This window comes from Passer domesticus, unplaced genomic scaffold (assembly GCF_036417665.1).
Source record: "Passer domesticus isolate bPasDom1 unplaced genomic scaffold, bPasDom1.hap1 HAP1_SCAFFOLD_161, whole genome shotgun sequence".
In the NCBI taxonomy this organism is placed as follows: domain Eukaryota; kingdom Metazoa; phylum Chordata; class Aves; order Passeriformes; family Passeridae; genus Passer; species Passer domesticus.
In genome coordinates, this window is record NW_026989948.1 from 48124 (window position 1) to 70313 (window position 22190).

General features: G+C 66.3%; 2 protein-coding genes across 2 annotated transcripts in view; both read right to left on the reverse strand.

The window, feature by feature from the left end:
• Positions 1-2926, reverse strand: part of LOC135291946 (actin nucleation-promoting factor WAS-like) — a 7447-nt gene extending 4521 nt beyond the window's left edge. Inside the window, 4 exon segments of the mRNA XM_064406188.1 lie at positions 388-504; positions 600-675; positions 1959-2055; positions 2898-2926. Of these exon segments, the coding sequence (XP_064262258.1) occupies positions 388-504; positions 600-675; positions 1959-2053 (288 nt within the window). The 5' untranslated portion in view covers positions 2054-2055; positions 2898-2926.
• Positions 2927-3429: 503 nt separating this feature from the next.
• Positions 3430-22190, reverse strand: part of HCFC1 (host cell factor C1) — a 31072-nt gene continuing 12311 nt past the window's right edge. Inside the window, 24 exon segments of the mRNA XM_064406193.1 lie at positions 3430-3883; positions 4768-4831; positions 5461-5764; positions 6681-6866; positions 7834-7896; positions 7898-7971; positions 8482-8569; positions 8571-8605; positions 8814-8848; positions 9483-9864; positions 10536-10590; positions 10853-10939; positions 10942-11274; positions 11876-12054; positions 12152-12248; positions 12250-13680; positions 14389-14594; positions 15469-15607; positions 16078-16220; positions 16861-17083; positions 18073-18177; positions 19141-19371; positions 20607-20804; positions 21697-21857. Coding sequence (XP_064262263.1) covers positions 3439-3883; positions 4768-4831; positions 5461-5764; positions 6681-6866; positions 7834-7896; positions 7898-7971; positions 8482-8569; positions 8571-8605; positions 8814-8848; positions 9483-9864; positions 10536-10590; positions 10853-10939; positions 10942-11274; positions 11876-12054; positions 12152-12248; positions 12250-13680; positions 14389-14594; positions 15469-15607; positions 16078-16220; positions 16861-17083; positions 18073-18177; positions 19141-19371; positions 20607-20804; positions 21697-21857 — 5264 coding nt within the window. The 3' untranslated portion in view covers positions 3430-3438.

Here is a 22190-nt window from a genome sequence, read left to right on the forward strand (position 1 = left end):
GGGGCGATTTGTGGGAAAACTGGGAAAAAATTGGGGAGATTTGGGGAAATAGGGGAAAAAATTGGAAATTTGGGGAAAGGCTGGGAGATTTGGGGAAATTTTGGGGAGATTTGGGGGAATTTGGGGGAAAAATTCAGGAGATTTGGGGAAAATTGGGGAATTTGGGGAAAAAAATTTGGGAAATTTGGGGGAATGTGGGAGATTTGGGGGAAATTGGGGAAAATTCGGGAGATTTGGGGGAAAATTGGGGAGATTTGGGGGAATTCCAGGAAACACTCAGGAGATTTGGGGGAATTTAGGGAAAAATTGGGGAGATTTGGGGAAATTCGGGATGGCAAAGGGACGGAACTGCCCCTAAAATGGGTAAATGGGGGAACTGCCCCAAACCCCCCCGGGACCCCCCAAAGCCCCCCGGGACCCCTCCCCACCTTTGCGCGCCGCCTCCAGCAGCTCGGGCCGGCGGAAGCGCGGCACGGTGCGGTACAGGCGGGAGTAGACCCAGATCTGGGGGGGCAGGGGGGGCAGGGGGCTCAGGGGGGGTCCCGGGGGGGTCCCCGGAGCCCCCCCGGCTCCCGCCCCGCGCCCCTCCCCGCTCGGACCTGGCGGCCCTGCAGCCACACGAATTTGGTGTCGTCGTAGACGGAACCGTCGCGGCTCAGGCAGGAGAAGAAACCCCTGGGGGGGAATTTGGGGAGGGGGATTTGGGGGTCTCAGGGGTCCCAGACCTCGGGGTCCTTTGTGGGGGCGGCATTTGGGGATTTGGGGGGTCCTCGGTTCATTTTTGGGACGGAGCTGGGGGAATTTGGGGGAGAATTGGGGGTCCCAGAGCTCGGAGTCCCCTGGGGGGGGCACTTGGGGGGTCCTGGGGTCACTCAGGGGGTCCTTGGGGGGTCGCTGGTGTGTCCGGGGGGTCCCAGGGGTATTTTGGGGGTCCCGGGGTTGCTTTGGGGGATCCAGGGTGGTTTTTGGGGGTCCCAGGTCTGCTTTTGGGGGTCCTGGGGTTGTTTTCAGGGGTCCCGGGGCTGTTTCGGGGGTCCGGGCTGCTTCCGGGGGTCCCAGCAGTGTTTCCAGGGGTCCCGGGCTGTTTTTGGGGGTCCTTGTGCTGTTTTCAGGAGTCCTGGGTCTGTTTTTGGGGGGTCCCAGGCTATTTTCGGGGGTCCCGGTGCTGTTTTTGGGGGTCCCAGGTCTGTTTTGGGGGTCCTGGGTTTGTTTTTGGGGGGTCCCGGGGCTGTTTCTGGGGGTCCTGGGACAGTTTCCGGGGTCCTGGGGCCGTTTTTGGGGGTCCCGGGCCGGTTTCAGGGATCCCAGCAGTGTTTTTGGGGGTCCCGGACTGGTTTTGGGGGTCCGGGTGCCATTTTTGGGGGTCCCAGGGTGTTTTCAGGGGTCCTGAGGCTGTTTCTGGGGATTCCCGGCTGTTTTTGGGTTTCCCGGCTCTGTTTCTGGGGGGTCCCGGGGCCGTTTTTTGGGAGTCTCACTGGCAGTTTTTGGGGGGTCCCAGGGTTGTTTTTTGGGGGTCCCGGGCCGTTTTGGGGGTCCCGGACCGTTTTTGGGGGTCCCAGGGCTGTTTCTGGTGGTCCCGGGGTTGTTTTTGCGGGTCCCAGTGCCATTTTTGGGTTTCCCGGTGCTGGTTTTGGGGGTCCCGGCTCTGTTTTTGGGGGTCCCAGGGCCGTTTTTGGGGGTCCCGGGACTGTTTCCGGGGGTCCCAGGCTGTTTTTGGGGGTCCCGGGACTGTTTCCGGGGGTCCCAGGGCCGTTTTTGGGGGTCCCGGGACTGTTTCCGGGGGTCCCAGGCTGTTTTTGGGGGTCCCGGTTCTGTTTTTAGGGGTCCTGGGCTGGTTTCTGGGGATCCCGGGCTGTTCCGGGGGTCCCGGTTCTGTTTTGGGGGTCCCAGGGCTGTTTCCAGGGGTCCCAGGCCGTTTCTCGGGGGTCCCGGGCCGTTTTTGGGGGGTCCCGGCTCACCCGTGCTCGGGGTCGTGCGAGTGCCGCTCCCAGAACGCCACGGCCGCGTCCAGCTCGGCCGCGATGCGGCCCCGCCACGCCCGCAGCTGCTCCATGGCTGGGGAGGGGGCGCCCGTGGGACCCCAGACCCACTCACAGCCCCCTGACCCATCCATGGAGCCCCCAGACCCACAAATAACCCCCCATAACAACCCCTGGGACCCAGACCCACTAATAACCCCTGACCCCACCCATAGAGCCCCCAGACCACAAAAACCCCCATAGCCACCCATGGGACCCCAGACCCACAAATACCCCCCTGACCCCTACACATACCCCCCCCCCATAACAACCCCTGGGACCCCAGACCCTCAGAAACCCCCCCATAACAACCCATGAGACCCCAGACTCACAAATACCCCCCTGACCCACACCTCAGACCCTCAGAAACCCCCCTGACCCACCCATGGGACCCCAGACCCACAAATACCCCCCCCCATAACAACCCATGGAGCCCCAGACCCACAAATACCCCCCTGACCCATCTGTGAGACCCCCAGAAACGCCCCCAGACCGACCCACGGAGCCCCCAGACCCACAAACCCCCCTCGGTCCCAACTCCCCCCTCAGCCCAGCCAGGGGGGTCCCCAAAATCCCCCCAAATTTCCCCCAGCCCCCACCCCGGGGGTCCCATGGACCCCCCCCAGCCCCACCCCCCACCCGGGGATCCCCTCACCCCCCCCAGACCCCCCTGGGGGTCCCCAAAATCCACCCCGGGGTCCCCAAAACCCCCTCAGCCCCCCCAAACCCCACCCGGGGGGGTCCCCAAAATCCCCCCCAAACCCTCCCAGCCCCCACCCCGGGGGTCCCCATGGACCCCAACCCCCCCTCAGCCCCCCCAGACCCCCCCCAGGGCCCCTTTTGGGGTCCCCAAAAACCGCCCCCCCCCCCCGGACCGACCGCGACCGCTGCCCAGTCACGAGACCTCGCGACAAGGCCACGCCCCCTTCCCGGACACGCCCCTTTCCGCCCCTCAGCCACGCCCACCGCTGCATGGCCACGCCCCCAGACCCAAAATTGGGGGGTTTTAAAGGGCTGGAGACCCCCGAAGTGACCCCAGGACCCCCAAAGTGACCCCAGGACCCAAAATTTCCCCCCCAGACCCAAAATTGGGGGGGTTTCAAAGGGCTGGAGACCCCCAAAATGACCCCCAGACCCAAAATCGACCCAAAATGTCCCCCCCCCAGACCCAAAATTGGGGGGTTTCAAAGGGCTGGAGACCCTCAAAGTGACCCCCAGGACCCCCCAAGTGACCCCCAGACCCAGAACTGGGGGGTCCAGAACAGCCAGTGCCCCCCTCAAGACCCTCTTGGACCCCTGAATGTCCCCCCCCAGACCCCCAACTCCCCCCCAAAATGGGGGTTCAGGACCACCAGACCCCTCCCCCCACCCCAACCCCCCCCAATTTCATTAAATTTTTACTCCAAAAAAATGTCTTTTTTTAATTTTCAAAATAGCACAAAAACGACGGACACAACACTCGGGGGGGGGAGGGGAGGGGTCGGGGGGGGGCGGGGGCGTTCGTTCCCCTCCCCCCCCCACTATGATACACAGGGGGGTCCCCCCTCCCCCTCCCCCCACCCCCGGGGGGTCTGTACAGGGGTGGGGGAGGGGTCCCGAGGGGGGGTTTTGGGGGGGGAGGGGGGAGGGGGCAGCGTTGTACAAAACTTTTCATTCCAGCAACTGCAACAGATAAAAAAAAAGCCCCCCCCGACCCCCCCCCCGAGGCGAGGGGACCCCCAAAAGACCCCCCCAAAAAACCCCCCGGGGGTGCCTGGGTGGGGAGGGGTCCCCGGGATGGTTTTGTTTGTTTCTTTTTTTTTTTTGGGGGGGGTCCCGGGGGTCCTTCACTGCCCTTCGCCTTGGGCTTCTTTGGAGCGGATTTCCTGGGGAGGGGGATTGGAGAAATGGAGACCCCTCCTCAAAATAATCCCCAAATAACCCCCAGACCACAATGCAGCCCCCCCGGGACCCCCCAAAACCCCTCCATACCCACCCAGGACCCCCTAAAGAGCCCCAGACCCCTCCAGGAGCCCCCAGACCCACCCAAATACCCCCCCAGGACCCCCAAAAGAGCCCCAGACCCCTCCAGGACCCCCCAAAAGCCCCCAGACCCCCAATTCCCCCCCAAACCATCCCCGCAGACCCCTCAAATCAACCCCCCAGGCCCCTCCAGGACCCCCAAAAGAGCCCCCAGACCCTCCAGGATGCCCAAAAGCCCCCAGACCCCAAATTTCCTCCAAACTGCACCCACAGACCCCTCCAGGACCGCCCCTAGCCCCCCAAAAGGGCCCCCAGACCCCCCAAATATCCCCAAAAGAGCCCCCAGACCCATCGAGGAGCCCCAAAAAAGCCCCCAGACCCCCAATTCCCCCCCCAAACCAGACCTACAGACCTTCCCAGGACCCCCAAAAACCCTCCCAGACCCCTCAAAACAACCCCTAGCCACCCAAAAGAGCCCCCAGACTCCCAAATATCCCTGAAAGAGCCCCCAGACCCATCGAGGAGCCCCCCAAAAAGCCCCCAGACCCCAAATTTCCCCCAAACCATCCCCACAGACCCCTCCCCGGACACCCAGAAGAGCCCCCAGACCCCAAATTTCCCCCAAAACCAGACCCACAGACCCCTCCAAGACCCCCCAAACCCCTCAAAACAACCTCTAGCCCCCCAAAAGAGCCCCCAGACCCCCAAATGAGGAGCCCAAAGGAGCCCCCAGCCCCCTCGAGGAGCCCCAAAAGAGCCCCCAGCCCCCTCGAGGACCCCCACTCACAGGTCGGGGGACGCCAGGGGCCGTTTGCTGCCCGGTTTCCCGGCGGCTCCGTCCTTGCTCGACTCTGGGGGGGTTTGGGGGGGACATCAGAGGGTGGGGAGACCCCCGAGGGTGTGGGGGACCCCCAGGTGTCTGCAGCCCCCCCGCCAGAGGTGTGGGCAGACCCCAGACTCATTTCAGAGCCCCCAGACCCGAGTGGCCAGGCTGTAACCATTGTCACTGCGGGTGGGTGACAGGGGGACAATCCCAGTGCCACGGGGACCCCAGGGCTCTGCAGCCCCCAGACCCATTTCAGAGCCCCCAGACCCACCTTGCAGCCACCGCACCTGGGTGGCAGGGCCATAGCCCTTGTCGTTGGCAGGGTGGGTGACAGGGGGGACAATCCCAGTGCCACAGGGACCCCCAGGGCTCTGCAGCCCCCAGACTCATTTCAGAGCCCCCAGACTCACCTGGCAGCCCCAGACTCATTTCAGAGACCCCAGACCCACCTTGCAGCCACGGCACCTGCGTGGCGGGGCCGTAGCCCTTGTCCTTGGCAGGGTGGGGGACAGTGCCACATCCACCTGCCCAGCCCCACAGGGACCCCCAGGGCTCTGCAGCCCCCAGACTCAGCGGGGAGCCCCCAGACTCACGTGGCAGCCCCCAGACCCACCTGGCAGCCCCCAGACTCACGTGGCAGCCCCCAGACCCACCCTTGCAGCCACCGCACCTGCGTGGCGGGGCCGTAGCCCTTGTCGTTGCGCGCGGCGATGCGGAAGATGATGGCCGGCTTGGTGGTGTGGTCGATGTGGGCGCTGGCCAGGCTGGAGGCCGGCACCAGGCACGAGGGGCTGGGCCCGCAGTAGACCCTCATGAAGGCCAGCTGCGCCCCCCCCCCCCCGCGGGCCTCGGGGCCCCCCCCGGGCCCCCCCTGGATGGCCAGGTACACCGAGTACTCGGCGATGCGGCCCGACGTCACCGACGGCGGCTCCCACGTCAGGTGTGCCCCGTCGGGGCTCTGGGGACAACGGGACACGCGTCAGGGGACATGGGACACGCGTCAGGGGACATGGGAGGGACACGGGACACGCGTCAGGGGACATGGGGGGACATGGAGGGGACACGGGTCAGGGGACATGGGGGACACGGGGACACGGGTCAGGGGGACATGGAGGGGGGACAGGGGGCACGGGATGGGGCTCTGGGGACGGGACACGCGTCAGGGGACGTGGGGGACACGGGGCAGGGGACATGGGGGACATGGGATGGGGCTCTGGGGACATGGGGATCAGGGGGACATGGAGGGGTGAGACAGAGGGGACACGGGTCAGGGGACATGGGTCAGGGGACATGGAGGGGGGGACATGGAGGGGACACAGGTCAGGGGGACATGGGGGACATGGAGGGGACACAAGGGCAGAGAGGACACAGGTCAGGGGAGACATGGGTGGGACACGGGGACATGGCTCACGGGGACATGGGGGACATGGAGGGGACATGAGTCAGGGGGACATGGGGTCGGGGGGGACACGGCTCGGGGGGACACGGGGACACGGCTCAGGGGGACATGGGGAGACATGGGTCAGGGGGACACAGGGTCAAGGGAGGACACAGGAGTGAAGGGGGACACGGAGGGGACACAGGGGGTCAGAGGGGACATGGGGTCAGGAGGGACAGAGGGGTCAGGGGGAAATGGGGGACATGGTGGGGACAGAGGGGTGGGGGGCGACAGAGGGGTCAAGGGGAGAGGGGTGAGGGGGGGGACACGGGGGTGAGGGGACACGAGAGGGACACGGGTCATGGGCAACATGGAGTCAGGGGATGTGGGGGGTACAGGGAGCTATGGGAGATGGGGGACATGGAGGGACACAGGAGGGTTCCTGTTATGGGGTCTGGGGTCCCTGCTGTGGGTCTGGGGTCCCTGCAGGGGTCACCTTGCTGATCTTGATGGCGCAGGGCGCCCCCGGGAAGCCGGGCAGGCAGGTTTTGAAGGCTGACAGCTCCGAGAAGGGCCCGCGGCCGCAGGCGTTGAGCCCGGCCACGCGGAACTTGTACGCCGTGCCCGGCTGCAGCTCCTGGCGGCGCAGCTGAGAGTGGTCCGGGACCCCCGAGGCATCGTCCTGGGGGACATGGAGACACCGTGGGGACATTGTGGGGACACGGACACAGGGACAACCCCAGAGCAACCCCCCCACACCTGGGGACACGGCCAGAGGAACGCCCTGGACACTGGGGACAGCTCCTGGGACCCCCAAGGCATTGTCCTGGGGGGACACTGTGGGGACATAGGGACAGAGAGCCCAGGGGTGTCTCCAGGGATGTCCCAGAGCTTGTCCCCCTTGGCTGTCCCCAATGCCATGATCCTGTCCCAGGCATGTCCCAAGAGCTGTCCCCATGTCCCCAGGGCTGTGCCCATGTCCTCAGCACTGTCCCCAGGGATGTCCCCGTGTCCCAGGGCTGTCCTTGTGTCCTCAGCACTGTCCCCATATCCCATGGCTGTCCCCAGCACTATCCCCATGTCCCAGGGCTGTCCCCGTGTCCCATGGCTGTCCCCGTATCCCCCGGGCTGTCCCCAGCACTGTCCCCATGTGTGTCCCCTGGCTGTCCCCGTGTCCCCAGAGCTGTCCCCATGTGTGTCCCCTGGCTGTCCCTGGCTGTCCCCAGAGCTGTCCCCATGTGTGTCCCCGTGTCCCCCAGCACTGTCCCCATGTGTGTCCCCTGAGCTGTCCCTGGCTGTCCCAGAGCTGTCCCCATGTGTGTCCCCATGTCCCCAGCACTGTCTCCATGTGTATCTCCAGCACTGTCCCCATGGCTGCACCCAGGGCTGTCCCCGTGTGTGTCCCCAGAGCTGTCCCTGGCTGTCCCTGTGTCCCAGGGCTGTCCCCATGTGTGTCCCCTGAGCTGTCCCCTGGCTGTCCCCGGGCTGTCCCCAGAGCTGTCCCCATGTGTGTCCCCTGGCTGTCCCCGTGCCACCCCCGTGTCCCCAGCACTGTCCCCATGTGTGTCCCCTGGCTGTCCCCATGCCATCCCCGTGTCCCCAGCACTGTCCCCGTGCCACCCCCGTGTCCCGGTGTGCCCGTGTCACGCACGTCGGCGGGGCGGCGCGTCGTCGGGCGGCAGGAAGTAGTGGGTGACCATCATGGTGGTGCCCCTTGATGACGCCCACGTCGAACCACTGGTTCTCCTTCTTGGGCAGCGCCTTGGGCGGCGCCCCCGGCTCGGCTTCTGCCACGGGAATTCGGGATTGATGGGGGATTGGGGATTGGGGGGGAATTGGGGATTTGGGATTTATGGGAGGATTGGGGATTTATGGGGGATTGGGGATTTGAGGGGATTTATAGGGAAATTGGGGATTTGGGGGATTTATGGGGGATTGGGGGATTGATGGGGAAGTGGGGATATAGGGAAATTGGGGGGATTGGGATTTGGGTGGATATGTGGGGAAATTGGGGGGATTGGGGATTTGGAGGGATTTATGGGGGGATTAGGGAAATTGGGGGATTTATGGGGAAAATGGGGATTTATGGAGGATTTATAGGGGAAATTGGGAAATGGGGGATTTATGGGGGATTGGGGATTTGGGGGATTTATGAGGAATTGGGGATTTTGGGGAAATTGGGGGCATTTATAGGGGGATGGGGATTTATAGGGGATTGGGGATTTGGGGATTTATGAGGGGAAATAGGGGATTTGGGGGATTTATGGGGTAAATTGGGGATTTGGGGTGCACTTCACTCACCACGGGGGTGCTCTCGATGCCGTTGGCCACCTCGGCCAGGGCGGCGGCCGCCTGCAGCTTGGCGGGGCTGGGGGCCACGCGGGGCCTGGGGGGCCACGAAGGCGCTCGAGGGGGCCAGGCCTGGGGAGGGGGCACCAAAATTGGGGAGGGGGCTTAAAAAACCCCCCCTGGAATTCCCCACCCACCCCAACGTCAGCAGTGGGGTCTCAAACCAACCACAGGGGTGCCCCCCAAAGGGGTCCCAACCCCCCCCAGGTGTGTCCCCCCTTTCTGTGGGTGCCCCCCAGGGGTCCCAAAAACTCCCTCATGGGAACCCCCCCATAAACACCTCCCAAAAGGACCCCCCCCCCAAAATGGTACCCCCTAAGGGGTCATAACCCCCCCATGAGACACCCCCACCCCATAAAGATCCCCCCAAAGGGTGCCCCCCCCAAATGGGTGCCCCCCCAGGGGTCCAAACCCCCCCATGGGACCCCCCCCCAAAATGGGTGCCTCTTAAGGGTCATAACCCCCCCATGGAACCCCCCCACCCCATAAACATCTCCCAAAAGGACCCCCTCCCCAAAATGGGTACCCCCTAAGGGGTCATAAACCCCCCCAGGGGTCCCAACCCCCCCCCTCCACCCCATAAACACCCCCCAAAGGGTGCCCCCCCCCCAAATAGGTGCCCCCAGGGGTCCCAAACCCACCCAGGGGATCCCCCATCCCATAAATCCCCCCGCAAAGGGTGCCACCCCTGGGATCCCAGACCCCTCTCCACCCCATAAACATCCCCAAAGGGTGCCCCCCTCCCAAAATGGGTGCCCCACCAGGGGTCCCAGACACCCCCACCCCATAAATCCCCCCCCCAAAGGGTGCCCCACCCCCGAATGTGTGCCCCCTCTGGGTCCCAACGCCCCCCCACCCCACAACCCCCCCCCCCAAATGACCCCCTCTCCCCCCCCCCCCCAGCCGCGGGCGGGGGTCCCAGCCCCAGAGCCCCCCCCGGGGGTCTCACCGTCGCCGGGGGGGGGGCAGCAGGGCGGCGGGGGTGCCCCCCCCGGGCACGGCGCCCAGCTCGCCCAGCCCGTTGGCGTCGCCCGCGGGGTCGTTGAGGCTGTCGGCGGGGGCCAAGGCCTCGGTGGGCAAGTGGGGAGGGGGCGCGGCCGCCTGGGGGGGGGCGGCGGGGGCGGGGGGGGGTGGGGCGGGGGGCGCCGGGGGGGCCGCGGGGGGGGTCCCCGCCTCGGCCAGGTGCTGCTGGTGCTGCACCAGCGCCGCCAGCTCCTGCTGGGTCAGCACCAGGGGCAGCGCCCCCCCCGCGCCCCCCGCCCCCTCCAGGGGCCCCCCCAGCTCCGAGGGGCCCCCCCCGGGCTCGCCCGGCTCCAGCGGCTCCGAGGTGCCTGCGGGGAGGGGGGGACACAGGGGACAGGTCAGGGTGGGGATGGGTGACCCCGTCACTGCGGTCAGCCCAAAATCCACCCCCGTGGGGTGACCCCAAAACCCACCCCATGGGGTCACTGGGGTCAGCCCAAAATCCATCCCCTGGGGTCATTGGGGTCAGCCCAAAATCCATCCCCTGGGGTCACTGGGGTCACCCCAAAATTCACCCCGTGGGTGACCCCAAAACCCACCCCATGGGGTCACTGGGGTCAGCCCAAAATCCATCCCCTGAGGTCACTGGGGTCACCCCAAAATTCACCCTGTGGGGTCATCGGGTCACCCTAAAATCCACCCCATGAGGTCACTGGGGTCACCCCAAAATCCATCTCCTGAGGTCATCCCAAAATTCACACCCACGGGTCACCCCAAAATCCATTCATGGGGTCACCCCAAAATCACCCTGTGGGGTCACTGGGGTCACCCTAAAATCCACCCCATGGGGTCATCCTAAAATCCATCCTATGGGGTCAGCCCAAAATCCATCCCCTGGGGTCATGGTCACGGGTCACCATGGCCCCCACTGTGTGACCCCATAACCATGAGACCCCCACCACGGGACCAAGACCCCAGTGACCACTTCTAAACCCCCCCAGGACCCCCCAAACCCCCCCCAGGACCCCCCAAAACTGACCCATGACGGCCTGCTGGGCAGCCTGCAGCACGGCCTGGATGGCCAGGGCCTGGGCCTGGGGTGACCATCATGGGACCACCCCATTACCCTCGGGACCACCCCATCACCCCCAGGACCCCCCAAATCCCTCAACCCCCCCAAAACTGACCCATGACGGCCTGCTGGGCGGCCTGCAGCACGGCCTGGATGGCCAGGGCCTGGCCCTGGGGTGACCACCATGGGACCACCATGGCCATGGGACCACTCCATCACCCCCAGGACCCCCCAAACCCCCCTCGGGACCCCCCCAAACACCCCCAAACCCCCCCAAAACTGACCCATGACGGCCTGCTGGGCGGCCTGCAGCACGGCCTGGATGGCCAGGCCTGGGCCTGCGCCTCCTCGCTGGCCGCGGCCGCCGCCGCCAGCCTCGGCCGCCGCGGTGGACCGCCAGCTCCTCGGGGGTCAGCCCGGGGGGGCCCCCCGCGCCCCCCGCCTCGGCCAGCAGCTCGGGGGGCAGCGCCAGCCCCTCGGCCGGGCCCCCCCTCGGCCGCGGCCGGCGGCAGCACCACCACGGCCAGCGGCTCGGGGAGCCCCCGGGGCTCGGCCCCGGCCTGGGGGGCGGCCTCGGGCCCGGGGGGGGACGGGGACGCGGCCGAGGGGGGTCCTGGGCTGGGTGGGGGTCTCCAGGGGGGGTGGGCGTGGTGGTCGGGGGGGTCTCAGGGGGAGCCGGGGGGGATTCGGTCAGCGACGAGATGGTCTGGGGGGGAGGGAGAGGAAAGGGGGTTGAGGGGGGGGGTGAGACCCCTCCCCAAAATGGGGCCTTGGTGGCCTCCAGAGCCACCGGCAGGTCCCTGGTGGCACTGCTGTGGTCCCTGGGACATCTCGGTGTCCCCAAGCCCCTTGCATTGTCCCCAAAGCCCCCCCCAGTGTCCCCAACCCGCCTCCCAGGGTCCCCAAATCCCCTTTTAATGTCCCCAAAGCCCCTCCCAGTGTCCCAAATCCCCTCCCAGCATCCCCAGCCCCCTCCCCCACTGTCCCCAAACCCCGTCCCAGTGTCCCCAACCTCCCACAATGTCCCCAAATCCCTTTTTAACATCCCCAGCCCCCTCCCCAGTATCCCCAAACTCCTCCCAGCATCCCCAGCCCCTCCCAGTGTCCCCAAACTCCCCACAATGTCCCCAAATCCCCTTTTAACGTCCCCAAACCCCCTCCCCAGTGTCCCCAAACCCCATCCCAGTGTCCCCAACCCCCTCCCCAGTGTCCCAAACCCCCTCCCCAGCATCCCAAACCCCTCCCCAGCATCCCCAGCCCCTCCCCAGTGTCCCCAAACCCCCCCCCAGTGTCCCCAAGCCGCTCACCGGCACGGCCGGCCCCGGCGCTGGCGTGGACTGGGTGACCGTGGTGACCGCCCGGGGCTGGGGGGTCCCGCTGCCGCTGGGGCCGGGGCTGGGGGTCCCGGGGGGCACAGGGGGACCCCCGCCCTCGCTGGGGGGGGTCTCGCCCTCCCCCTGCCCGTTGGCAGCCGGCGGGGGGGGCTCTGTGGGGACAACGGGGAGGGGTCAGCGAGGCGACCGCCCCAAAGCGAGGGAGGAGGGGACGATTTGGGGGCAATGTGGGGACAATTTGGGGGTCACCTTGGCTGGCGCCCATGCTGGCGGTGACCGTGGTGGCCGTGGCCGTTGTCCCCGTCTCGTGGGTCTCGCAGGGGGGGTTGGAGCAGGCGCGGGGGGGGCTGGTGGCGGTGGCACAGGGCGGGGGGCGGCGCTGTCACCCCCTCGCTGGTGGCCGTGCTGGTGGCCCCGCTCGGGTGGCTCTGGCAGGGCGAGGAGCCCGCTCTGGTGGCCGTGCTGGTGGCCCCGCTCTCGGGGGTCTCGCAGGGGGGGTTGGCACAAGGCGGGGACCCCCCCGTGCTGGAGGTGGCGGCGGTGGTGGCGGCGCTGGTGGCCGTGGTGGTAGTGTCACCCGGCCGGGAGCCCGCGGTGGCCGTGGTGGCCGTGTTGGTGGTCCCGGTCTCGTGGGTCTCGCAGGGGGGGTTGGAGCAGAGCTGTGATGATGTCACTGTCACCGTGTTGGTCGTGCCCGTCTCGTGCGTCTCGCAGGGGGGGTTGGCGCAGGGGGGGACACCTCGAGGTGGTGGCACCGCTGTCCCCGGCTCGGGCGGGGGGCGCGAGGTGGCCGTGGTGGTGGTGGCCGTGCTGGTTGTCCCCGTCTCGTGGGTCTCGCAAGGAGGGTTGGAGCAGGGTGGCCTTGGTGCTGTCGTTGTCACCGTGTTGGTTGTCCCCGTCTCATGCGTCTCACAGGGGGGGTTGGCACACAGCCGTGTCCCCGTGGTTGTCACCGTGTTGGTTGTCCCCGTCTCGTGGGTCTCACAGGGAGGGTTGGAGCACAACTGTGACCCTGTCGTTGTCACCGTGTTGGTTGTCCCCGTCTCGTGGGTCTCGCAGGGAGGGTTGGAGCAGAGCTGTGCCCCTGTCACTGTCACCGTGTTGGTTGTCCCCGTCTCGTGGGTCTCGCAGGGGGGGTTGGCACACAGCCGTGTCCCCGCGGGGGTCTCACAGCTCGCGCTGGTGGCCGTCCCCACCTCAGGCTGTCCCCAGGGCGTTTGGCACGGGGCAGCCTCCTGCGTTTGGCACGAGGTGACAGAGGTGACACCGCCGCCTTCGGGGGGGCACAGCCGCGCCGTCATCGTGGTGCCCGTGGCCGCCGTCTGCTGCGTGGGGCAGGGGGGTCCCCCGGGTGTCCCCAGGCGCGCCGTGCCCGCCGCCGTGGGGGTGTTGGTGGTCCCCGTCTCATGGGTCTCGCAGGGGGGGTTGGAGCAGGCCCGGGGGGGCACTGCCACCGCCGCCCCCCCGCCCGTGTCCTCGCAGAGCAGCTGCAGCTGCGCCCCCCCCGTGCCCACGTTGGCCACCAGGCTGGTGGTGGCCGTGTTGGTGGTCCCGGTCTCGTGGGTCTCGCAGGGGGGGTTGGAGCACACCAGGGTGACGGTGCCCGGGGTGGCCTCGGCGGGGGGGGGCTCGGCCAGGCTGCCCCCCCCCGAGGTGGCCGCGGGGGGACCCTCGGCCGTGGGGGACGCCAGGATGGACACGGGCAGGTCGTGCACGGGCTGGGCCTCCACGCCGCTGGGCGTGGTGATCAGCGTCACCTGCGTGGGCTGGGACACCGGCTGTGTCCCCGCGGGGGGTCAGGGGAGGTGGCACCGGGCACAGCGCCGCCCCCAGCCTCAAAAACCTCTGTGAGCTCCCCCTCGTGTCACCCCAAATTCCTGAGTGTCCCCTCCCCGCTCGTGTCAGCTGAGCCGCATCTGGGGACAGCCTCAATGTCCCCTGTGTCCCCAGTGTCCTCAATGTCCCCAGTGTCCTCAGCCCCCCTGTCCCCAATGTCCCCAGTGTCCCCTCACCTGCACGGTGATGGTCGGTGTCCCCAGTGCCCCTGTCCCCCATGTCCCCTCACCTGCATGGTGATGGTCAGTGTCCCCTGTCCCCAATGTCCCCAGTGTCCCCTCACCTGCATGGTGATGGTCAGTGTCCCCTGTCCCCAGTGTCCCCTCACCTGCATGGTGATGGTCGGTGTCCCCAGTGCCCCTGTCCCCCGTGTCCCCTCACCTGCATGGTGATGGTCGGTGTCCCCTGTCCCCAATGTCCCAGTGTCCCCCGTGTCCCCTCACCTGCATGGTGATGGTCAGTGTCCCCTGTCCCCAATGTCCCCCGTGTCCCCTCACCTGCATGGTGATGGTCAGTGTCCCCTGTCCCCAATGTCCCCCGTGTCCCCTCACCTGCATGGTGATGGTCGGTGTCCCCTGTCCCCAGTGTCCCCTCACCTGCATGGTGATGGTCAGAGTCCCCAGCCCCCAGTGTCCCCAGTGTCCCCTCACCTGCATGGTGATGGTCGGTGTCCCCAGGCCGCCCCCGGCCGCGGTGGCCGTGATGGCCGCGGGGTTCAGGACCTGGCTGGACAGGGTGGCGATTGTCCCCAGGGTGGTGATGGGCGTGGCCAGCGAGGCCGTGGCGCTGTGGCCACCCGCGCCCCCGGCCAGGCTGGTGGACACTGTCCCTGTCACCGTCCCCAGCGTGGTCACACCTGCCAGGACACGAGGGCAGTGAGTGACCGCTCGGGAAAGTGACCCCACGGTGACCCCGTGGTGCCACAGTGACCCCATGGTGACCCCGTGGTGCCACAGTGACCCCAAAGTGACCTCCCCATGATGTGGTGACCCTTCCCCATGACAGTGACCCCCTCCAAGTGACCCCCTGGTGTCCCCATGACCCCTCCACCCACCCAGTGGTGCCCTTGACCACCAGGGTGGTCACCCCAGCAACCCATAAATGACCCTTGACCACAAGTGACCTCCCTAGTGACCACCCCAGTGACCCAGAGATGACCCAATGACCCCAGAGTGGTCACCCCAGTGATCCAGAGCTGACACCCTGACCACAAGTGACCTCCCCCTGTCACCACCCCAGTGACCCAGAGATCACTCTTGACCACTAGGATGACCCAGAGATGACCCAATGACCACAAGTGACCAATGGGGTGACCCAGAGAAGACTCTTGACCACAAGTGACCTCCCCTAGTGACCACCCCAGTGACCCAGAGGTAACTCTTGACCACCAGAGTGGTCACCCCAGTGATCCAGAGGAGACCCCCAACCACAAGTGACCCCCTAGTGACCACCTCAGTGACCCAGAGGTGACTCCTGACCACTAGGATGTCCCAGAGATGACCCAATGACCACAAGTGACCAATGGGGTGACCCAGAAATGACCCAGAGGTGACTGTTGACCACCAGAGTGGTCACCCCAGTGACCCAGAGGTGACCCCTGACCACAAGTGACCCCCCCTAGTGACCACCTCAGTGACCCAGAGATGACCCAGAGGTGACCCTTGACCACAAGTGCCCCCCCTTGTCACCACCCAGAGGTGACCCAGCGCCCCCAGAGTGACCCCACTCACCGGTGGTGCCCTTGACCACCAGGGTGGTCACCGTGGGCTTGACGGCCGAGACGGTGACGGGGGTGACCAGCCGGACCCCCCCCATGGGCACCGTCCTCAGGATGGTCCCCGGCTGTCCCGGGGCCCCCTTCAGCACCACCTGGGGACACGGGGACACCGCTGTCACCTGGGGACCCTCAGGGCTGGGACCCCTCGGGGACACCCCGCTGGTGTCCCCAGTGTCACCAAACCCCCCCTTGCCACTGTAATCAATGTCCCCAACCCCTCAGGTGACCCCACCCCAGTGTCCCCAGACCCTTGTCTGACCCCACCCCAGTGTCCCCAACCCCTCCCCATGTGACCCCTCCTCTGTCACCTCCTGTCCCCTCCATTGTCCTTGAACTCCCCAGTCTCAGGTGTCCCCAAGGGGGTTTCAGGTGTCCCCAAGGGCATCCCCAGCTGTCCCCAGGGAGTGGTCCAGGTGTCCCCAGGGTGGTCCAGGTGTCCCCAGGGGGTGTTCAGGTCTCCCCAGGTGCCCATGCAGGTGCCCTCAGGTGTTCCCAGGTGCCCGTCCAGGTGTCCCCAGGTGTCCCCAGGGTGGGTTGCAGGTGTCCCCAGGCGTGCCCTCACCTGTGTGACGCCCTGCTGGCCGTGTCCCCCGCCCAGCTTGGGGACAGCCGTGATGATCTTGGCGGGGGTCCCGGTGCCCGAGGTCATCACCTTGGTGGTGATGATGGTGATGGGGGACTTGATCCCGGGGCTGCTGGTGACACCTGGGGACAGCAGGGGGTCAGCAGGGGACAGGGACACGGGGGGACAGCAGGGTGACAGGGACAGGGGGGGACACAGGGGGACAGCAGGGTGCCAGGGACACGGGGGGACAGGGACACGGGGGGGTCATGGTGGGGACACGGGGGTTCAGGAGGGTGACGGGGACACAGGGGGACACGGAGGTCCCCCCCTGTCGCTCACTGGTGGCCCCTGACTGGGTGGTGATGAGGGACTGGGGCGGCTGGGGGATGGTTTGGGGATCTCAGGGGTTTTGGGGATGATTTGGGGGTCTCAGGGCGTCTGGGGATCTCAGGGATGGGTTTGGTTAATTGGGGGAGGGGTCTGACTCACTGGTAGCCCCCGACTGGGTGATGATGGCCGACATGGGGATGGTTTTGGTGGGGGTCTCAGGGGGTTTGAGGGTTTCAGGGATGGTTTTGGGGGTCTCAGGGATGGTTTGGGGGTCTCAGGATGGGTTCAGGTAATTTGGGGAGGGGTCCGACTCACCAGTAGCCCCCGACTGGGTGATGATGGCCGACATGGGGATGGTTTTGGTGGGGGTCTCACAGTGGCTCAGGGGTCTCAGGGAGATCAGGGATGGTTTGGGGGTCTCAGGTGAATTTGGGGAGGGGTCTGACTCACCGGTAGCCCCCGACTGGGTGATGATGGCCGACATGGGGATGGTTTTGATGATGGTGGTGGTCCCGGGCTTGGTGGTGCTGGGGGACACGCTGCTGATGCCCAGGATGGTGGGGGGCTTGGCCGCCCCCGCCCCCGCCTGCGTGCTGGTCAGGATGGTGGTGGGCTTCCCCTCCCCCGACGTCACCAGCTTCAGGATGGTCCCGGCGGGCAGGGGGCCCTTGGTCTGCGGGGAGGGGTCACTCAGGGGGGGGTCACGCAGTGGGGTGGTCATTTGTGGGGGGGTAAGTCACGGGGGTCACTCAGGGAGGGGTCAGTGAGGGGGGGTCACTCAGGGGAGTGGTCAGTCTGGGGGGTCACTTGGGGAGGGGTCACTCTGGGTGGTCACTGATGGGGTGGTCAGTCAGTGGAGTGGTCAGTGAGGTGGGTGGTCACTTGGGGAGTGGTCATTCACAGGGAATGGTCACTCAGGGGAGTGGTCACTCAGGAGAGCAGTGATCACTCGGGGGGGGGGGGGAGCGGTCGGCGAATTTTGGGCAGGGCCTCAGGGGCCTGAGGGGTCTCAGTGATTTGGGACATGTTTGGGGCAGTTTTGGGGGATTTTGGGGTAATTTTAGGTGATTTTGGGGTGTCACCTGTGTGATCTGGGTGACAGGGCCACTCCAGGCCTGCCCGGTGACAGCTGAGGGGGGTTTTGGGGGGACTCTCAGTGATTTGGGGAGGGGTCTCAGGGCTTTGGGGGCAGTTTTGGGGTGACTTTGGGGGATTTTGGGGTGTCACCTGGATGATCTGGGTGACGGGGCCGCTCAAGGCCTGCCCGGTGACAGCCGAGGGGGGTTCTGTGGGGGGTCTCAGGTGACTCTCAGTGATTTGGGGAGGGGTCTCAGGGTTTTGGGGTGGTTTTGGGGCAGTTTTAGGGTGCACCTGGATGATCTGGGTGACAGGGCCGCTCGAGGCCTGCCCGGTGACAGCTGAGGGGGGTTTTGGGGGGACTCTCATTGATTTGGGGAGGGGTCTCAGGGCTTTGGGGGCAGTTTTAGGGTGGTTTTGGGGCAGTTTTAGGGTGCACCTGGACGACCTGGGTGACGGGGCCACTCCAGGCCTGGCCAGTGACAGCCGAGGGGGGTTCTGGGGGGGGGTCTCAGGTGACTCTCAGTGATTTGGGGAGGGGTCTCAGGGCTGTGAAGGTTATTTTGGGGTGACTTTGGGGTGCACCTGGATGATCTGGGTGACGGGGCCGCTCGAGGCCTGCCCGGTGACAGCCGAGCTCTGCACGGGTTTCGTCTGCACCACCGACATCACCTTGCCCAGGTTGGAGATCTGGGGGGGCCCAGGGGGTCAGAGACCCTCCCCAAATTGTGTCCTCCCCATGCCCCTGTCCCCAGACCCCCCAATCTATGTACCCACCCTCCCAATGTCCCCAAATCGGGGTCCCTACCCCCAAAACCCCCCAAATCTGTGTCCCCACCCCCCCCAACTTCCCCCCCATCCCCAAATCCAGGGGTCCATGACCCCAAACCCCCCAAATCCATGTCCCCACACCCCAACATCCCCCGGTCCCCAAACCAGTGTCCCCCTGTCCCCAAAGCCGTGTCCCCATCCCCAATGTCCGCCCCCATCCCCAAACCTGTGTCCCCCTGTCCCCAAACCCACCCTCCCCAATGGCCCCCCTGTCCCCAAATCTGTGTCCCCACACTCCCCTGTCCCCATCCCCACTGTCGCCCCTGTCCCCAAACCCTGCCCCCCAAATTATGTCCCCATGTCTCCCCTAGTGTCCCCCCCGTCCCCAAACCTGTGTCCCCATCCCCAGTGTCCACCTGTCCCCAAACCTGTGCCCCCCCCATCCCCAAAGCCATGTCCTCCCGTCCCCCTGTCCCCATCCCCAGTGTCCCCGTCCCCAAAGCCACGTCCCCCTGTCCCCATCCCCAGTGCCCCCCCGTCCCCCTCCCTATTGTCCCCCCCCTCAGTGTCCTCCTGTCCCCAAAGCCATGTCCCCCGTCCCGTCCCCCTCCCCATTGCCCCTGTCCCCAAACCTGTTTTCCCCCCCATTGTCCCCCTGTCCCCCTCCCGTATCCCCCTGTCCCCCTCCCCACTGTCCCCCTCCCCATTGCCCCTGTCCCCAAACCTGTTTTCCCCCCCATTGTCCCCCTGTCCCCCTCCCCACTGTCCTCCTCCCCATTGTTCCCATTGTCCCCCCGTCCCCCTCCCCACTGTCCCCTGTCCCCCTCTCCATTGTCCCCCTGTCCCCTCCCCACTGTCCCCTGTCCCCCGCTGTCCCCTCACCAGGGCGCTGCCCCCCGGCACGGAGATGGGGCTCTTGACCAGCGTGATGGTCTTGGTGACCCCTCCGACCACGGTGGTGACCACCTGGGCCTGCTGGGCCACCGTCACCGTGCCCGACTTGTGCACGGTGATGATGGGCCGGGTGGCCGCGTTGGTGGCCGCGGGGGACGCGCCCGCCGTGCCCACCTGGGCGGCCGCCGTCTTCAGCATGCGCGTGGCAGGGTTGCTCACCTGGGGACACGGTGGGGACAGTGTGGGGACACAGGGGGAGATTGAGGGGACATTGTGGAGAGATTGAGGGGACAGCGTGGGGACACAGTGGGGACAGTGTGGAGAGATTGAGGGGACACAGTGGGGACAGCGTGGGGACATGGGGGGGACAGCGTGGGGAGATTGAGGGGACAGTGTGGGGACACGGTGGGGACAGTGTGGGGACACAGTGGGGACGTGTGGAGAGATTGAGGGGACACAGTGGGGACAGCGTGGGGACATGGGGGGGACAGCGTGGGGAGATTGAGGGGACAGTGTGGGGACACGGTGGGGACAGGTGGGGACACGGTGGGGACATGTGGAGAGATTGAGGGGACATGGTGGGGACAGTGTGGGGACACAGTGGGGACATTGTGGGGAGATTGAGGGGACAGTGTGGGGACAGCATTGGGAGATTGAGGGGACATGGTGGGGACATTGTGGGGACACGGTGGGGACAGCATGGGGACACGGTGGGGACAGTGTGGGGACATTGAGAGGACATGGTGGGGACAGCGTGGGGACACCACGGGGACATTGAGGGGACAGTGGGGGGACATTGAGGGGACACCACGGGGACATTGAGGGGACAGGTGGGGACATTGTGGGGATGTGTGGGAACATGTTGGGACATTGTTGGGACGTGGTGGGGACAGTGTGGGGACACGGTTGGGAAATTGAGGGGACACTGTGGGGACATGGTGGGGACAACGTGGGGACACCCACAAGGCTGCTGGTGACACCACGGGGTCACCCTGACTCCCCCAGTGACAGCCCAGGTCACCCAAGTCCTGGTGACACCACGGTGACAATGACACCACCACAGCATGACCTCACCAAGCTCCCCCAGTGCCACCCAAGGCCTGGTGACACCATGATGACAATGACACCCCCAGTGCCACCCAATTCCTGGTGACACCATGGTGACAATGACACCCTCAGTGCCACCAAGGCCTGGTGACACCACGGTGACAATGACACCCCAAGTGTCACCCAAACCCCAATGACACCACGGTGACAATGACATCCCAAGTCTCAATGACAATGACAATGACCCCCAGTGCCATCCAAGCCCTGATGACACCACAGTGACAATGACACCCACAGTGCCACCCAAGTCTCAATGACAATGACACCCGCAGTGCCACCAAGCCCTGGTGACACCATGGTGACAATGACACCCCCAGTGCCACCCACGCCCCCGCAGCGTCCCCTACCATGACAGGTGACGAGGCCACCTTGACGGTGGCGGGCAGGGTGGTGGCCCCGGGGGTGACGGCCACCGTCTTGACGATGGTGGCCCCCGCGGGGACGCTGAGCACGGTGGGCGCCGAGGCCGGCGGGATCTTCTGCGTGGCCGCGGCCGCCGCCGCCAGCGCCGCCATGCCGCTCATCTGCGGGCTGCTGCCGATCACCTGCGGGGACACGCCTGAGTGTGGCACTGAGGGGACACCGGGGACAGCGGGGACACTGGGGACAGCTGGGGGACACTGGGGACTGATGGGGGACACGCCTGAGTGTGGCACTGCGGGGACACCGGGGACAGCTGGGGACAGCTGGGGGACACGCCTGAGCACGGGACAGTGGGGACAGCGGGGACACCTGCAGGGTCACGCCTGAGCGCGGGGACACCGGGACAGGGGGGGACACTGGGGACAGCGGGGACAGCAGGGCACTGGGGACACTGGGGGACATGCCTGAGCATGGGACAGCAGGGACAGCAGGGACACTGGGGACTGATGGGGACAGTGGGGACTGCTGGGACACGCCTGAGCACGGGATACTGGGGACAGCGGGGACACGGGACACGCCTGAGCATGGGACGCCAGGGACAGCAGGGACACTGGGGACACTGGGGACACACCTGAGTATGGGGACAGCGGGGACACTGGGGACTGATGGGGACACCAGGGACAGCGGGGACAGTGGGACACTGGGGACATGCCTGAGCACGGGGACACTGGGGACTGCTGGGGACACTGGGGACTGCTGGGGGGCACACCTCAGCCACCGGGGACACTGCGGGGGACAGCTGGGGACACAGGGGACTGCTGGGGGATAGCTGGGGGCTGATGGGGACAGCTAGGTGCTGCTGGGGGGACACCAGAGCACACCTGGGGCACACCTGAGGACAGCTAGGTCACACCCACATACTACCTGTGTCACACCTGTGTCACACCTGTGTCCCCAGTATCCCCCAGCGCTCTCTGGGGTCCCTCCCTCTGTCACCAGTCACCCCCTGGGGCCCCTCCCCGTGCCCCGCCCCTGTCCCAGGTGTCCCCAGGTGTCCCCAGGTGCCGCTCTCACCGTGCCCTGGGGGCTCTGGGTGGGCACCACCATCCTGACGCCGGCGGGCAGCGATGTCACCGTCACCGGGGCCTTGCCGGGCCCGGCCGAGCGCACGGTCACCAGCGGCGGCCCCGCGGTGGCCGCAGGGGGACCGGTCACCTTCAGCACCGCCGGGACACCTGGTGGGGACAGGGGGGGGTCAGTGACACCCAGGGACATCCCCCGTGTCCCCATGTCCCCACTCAAAGTCCCCAATGTACCCATTCTTCCCTGTAATGTCCCCATCTCCCCACTGTGTCCCCAGCATCCCCATCTCTGCCTCCCCCATGTCCCCAATGTCCCCATTCCCCCCACACAATGTCCCCATCGTGTCCTCAATGTCCCCATCTCTGCCTCCCAGTGACCCCAATGTCCCCCCAGTGTCCCCAATGTCCCCATTCCCCCGACAATGTCCCCAGCGTCTCCAATGTCCCTCCCAAATTCCCCATCTCTTCCCCCCCATGTCCCCATTT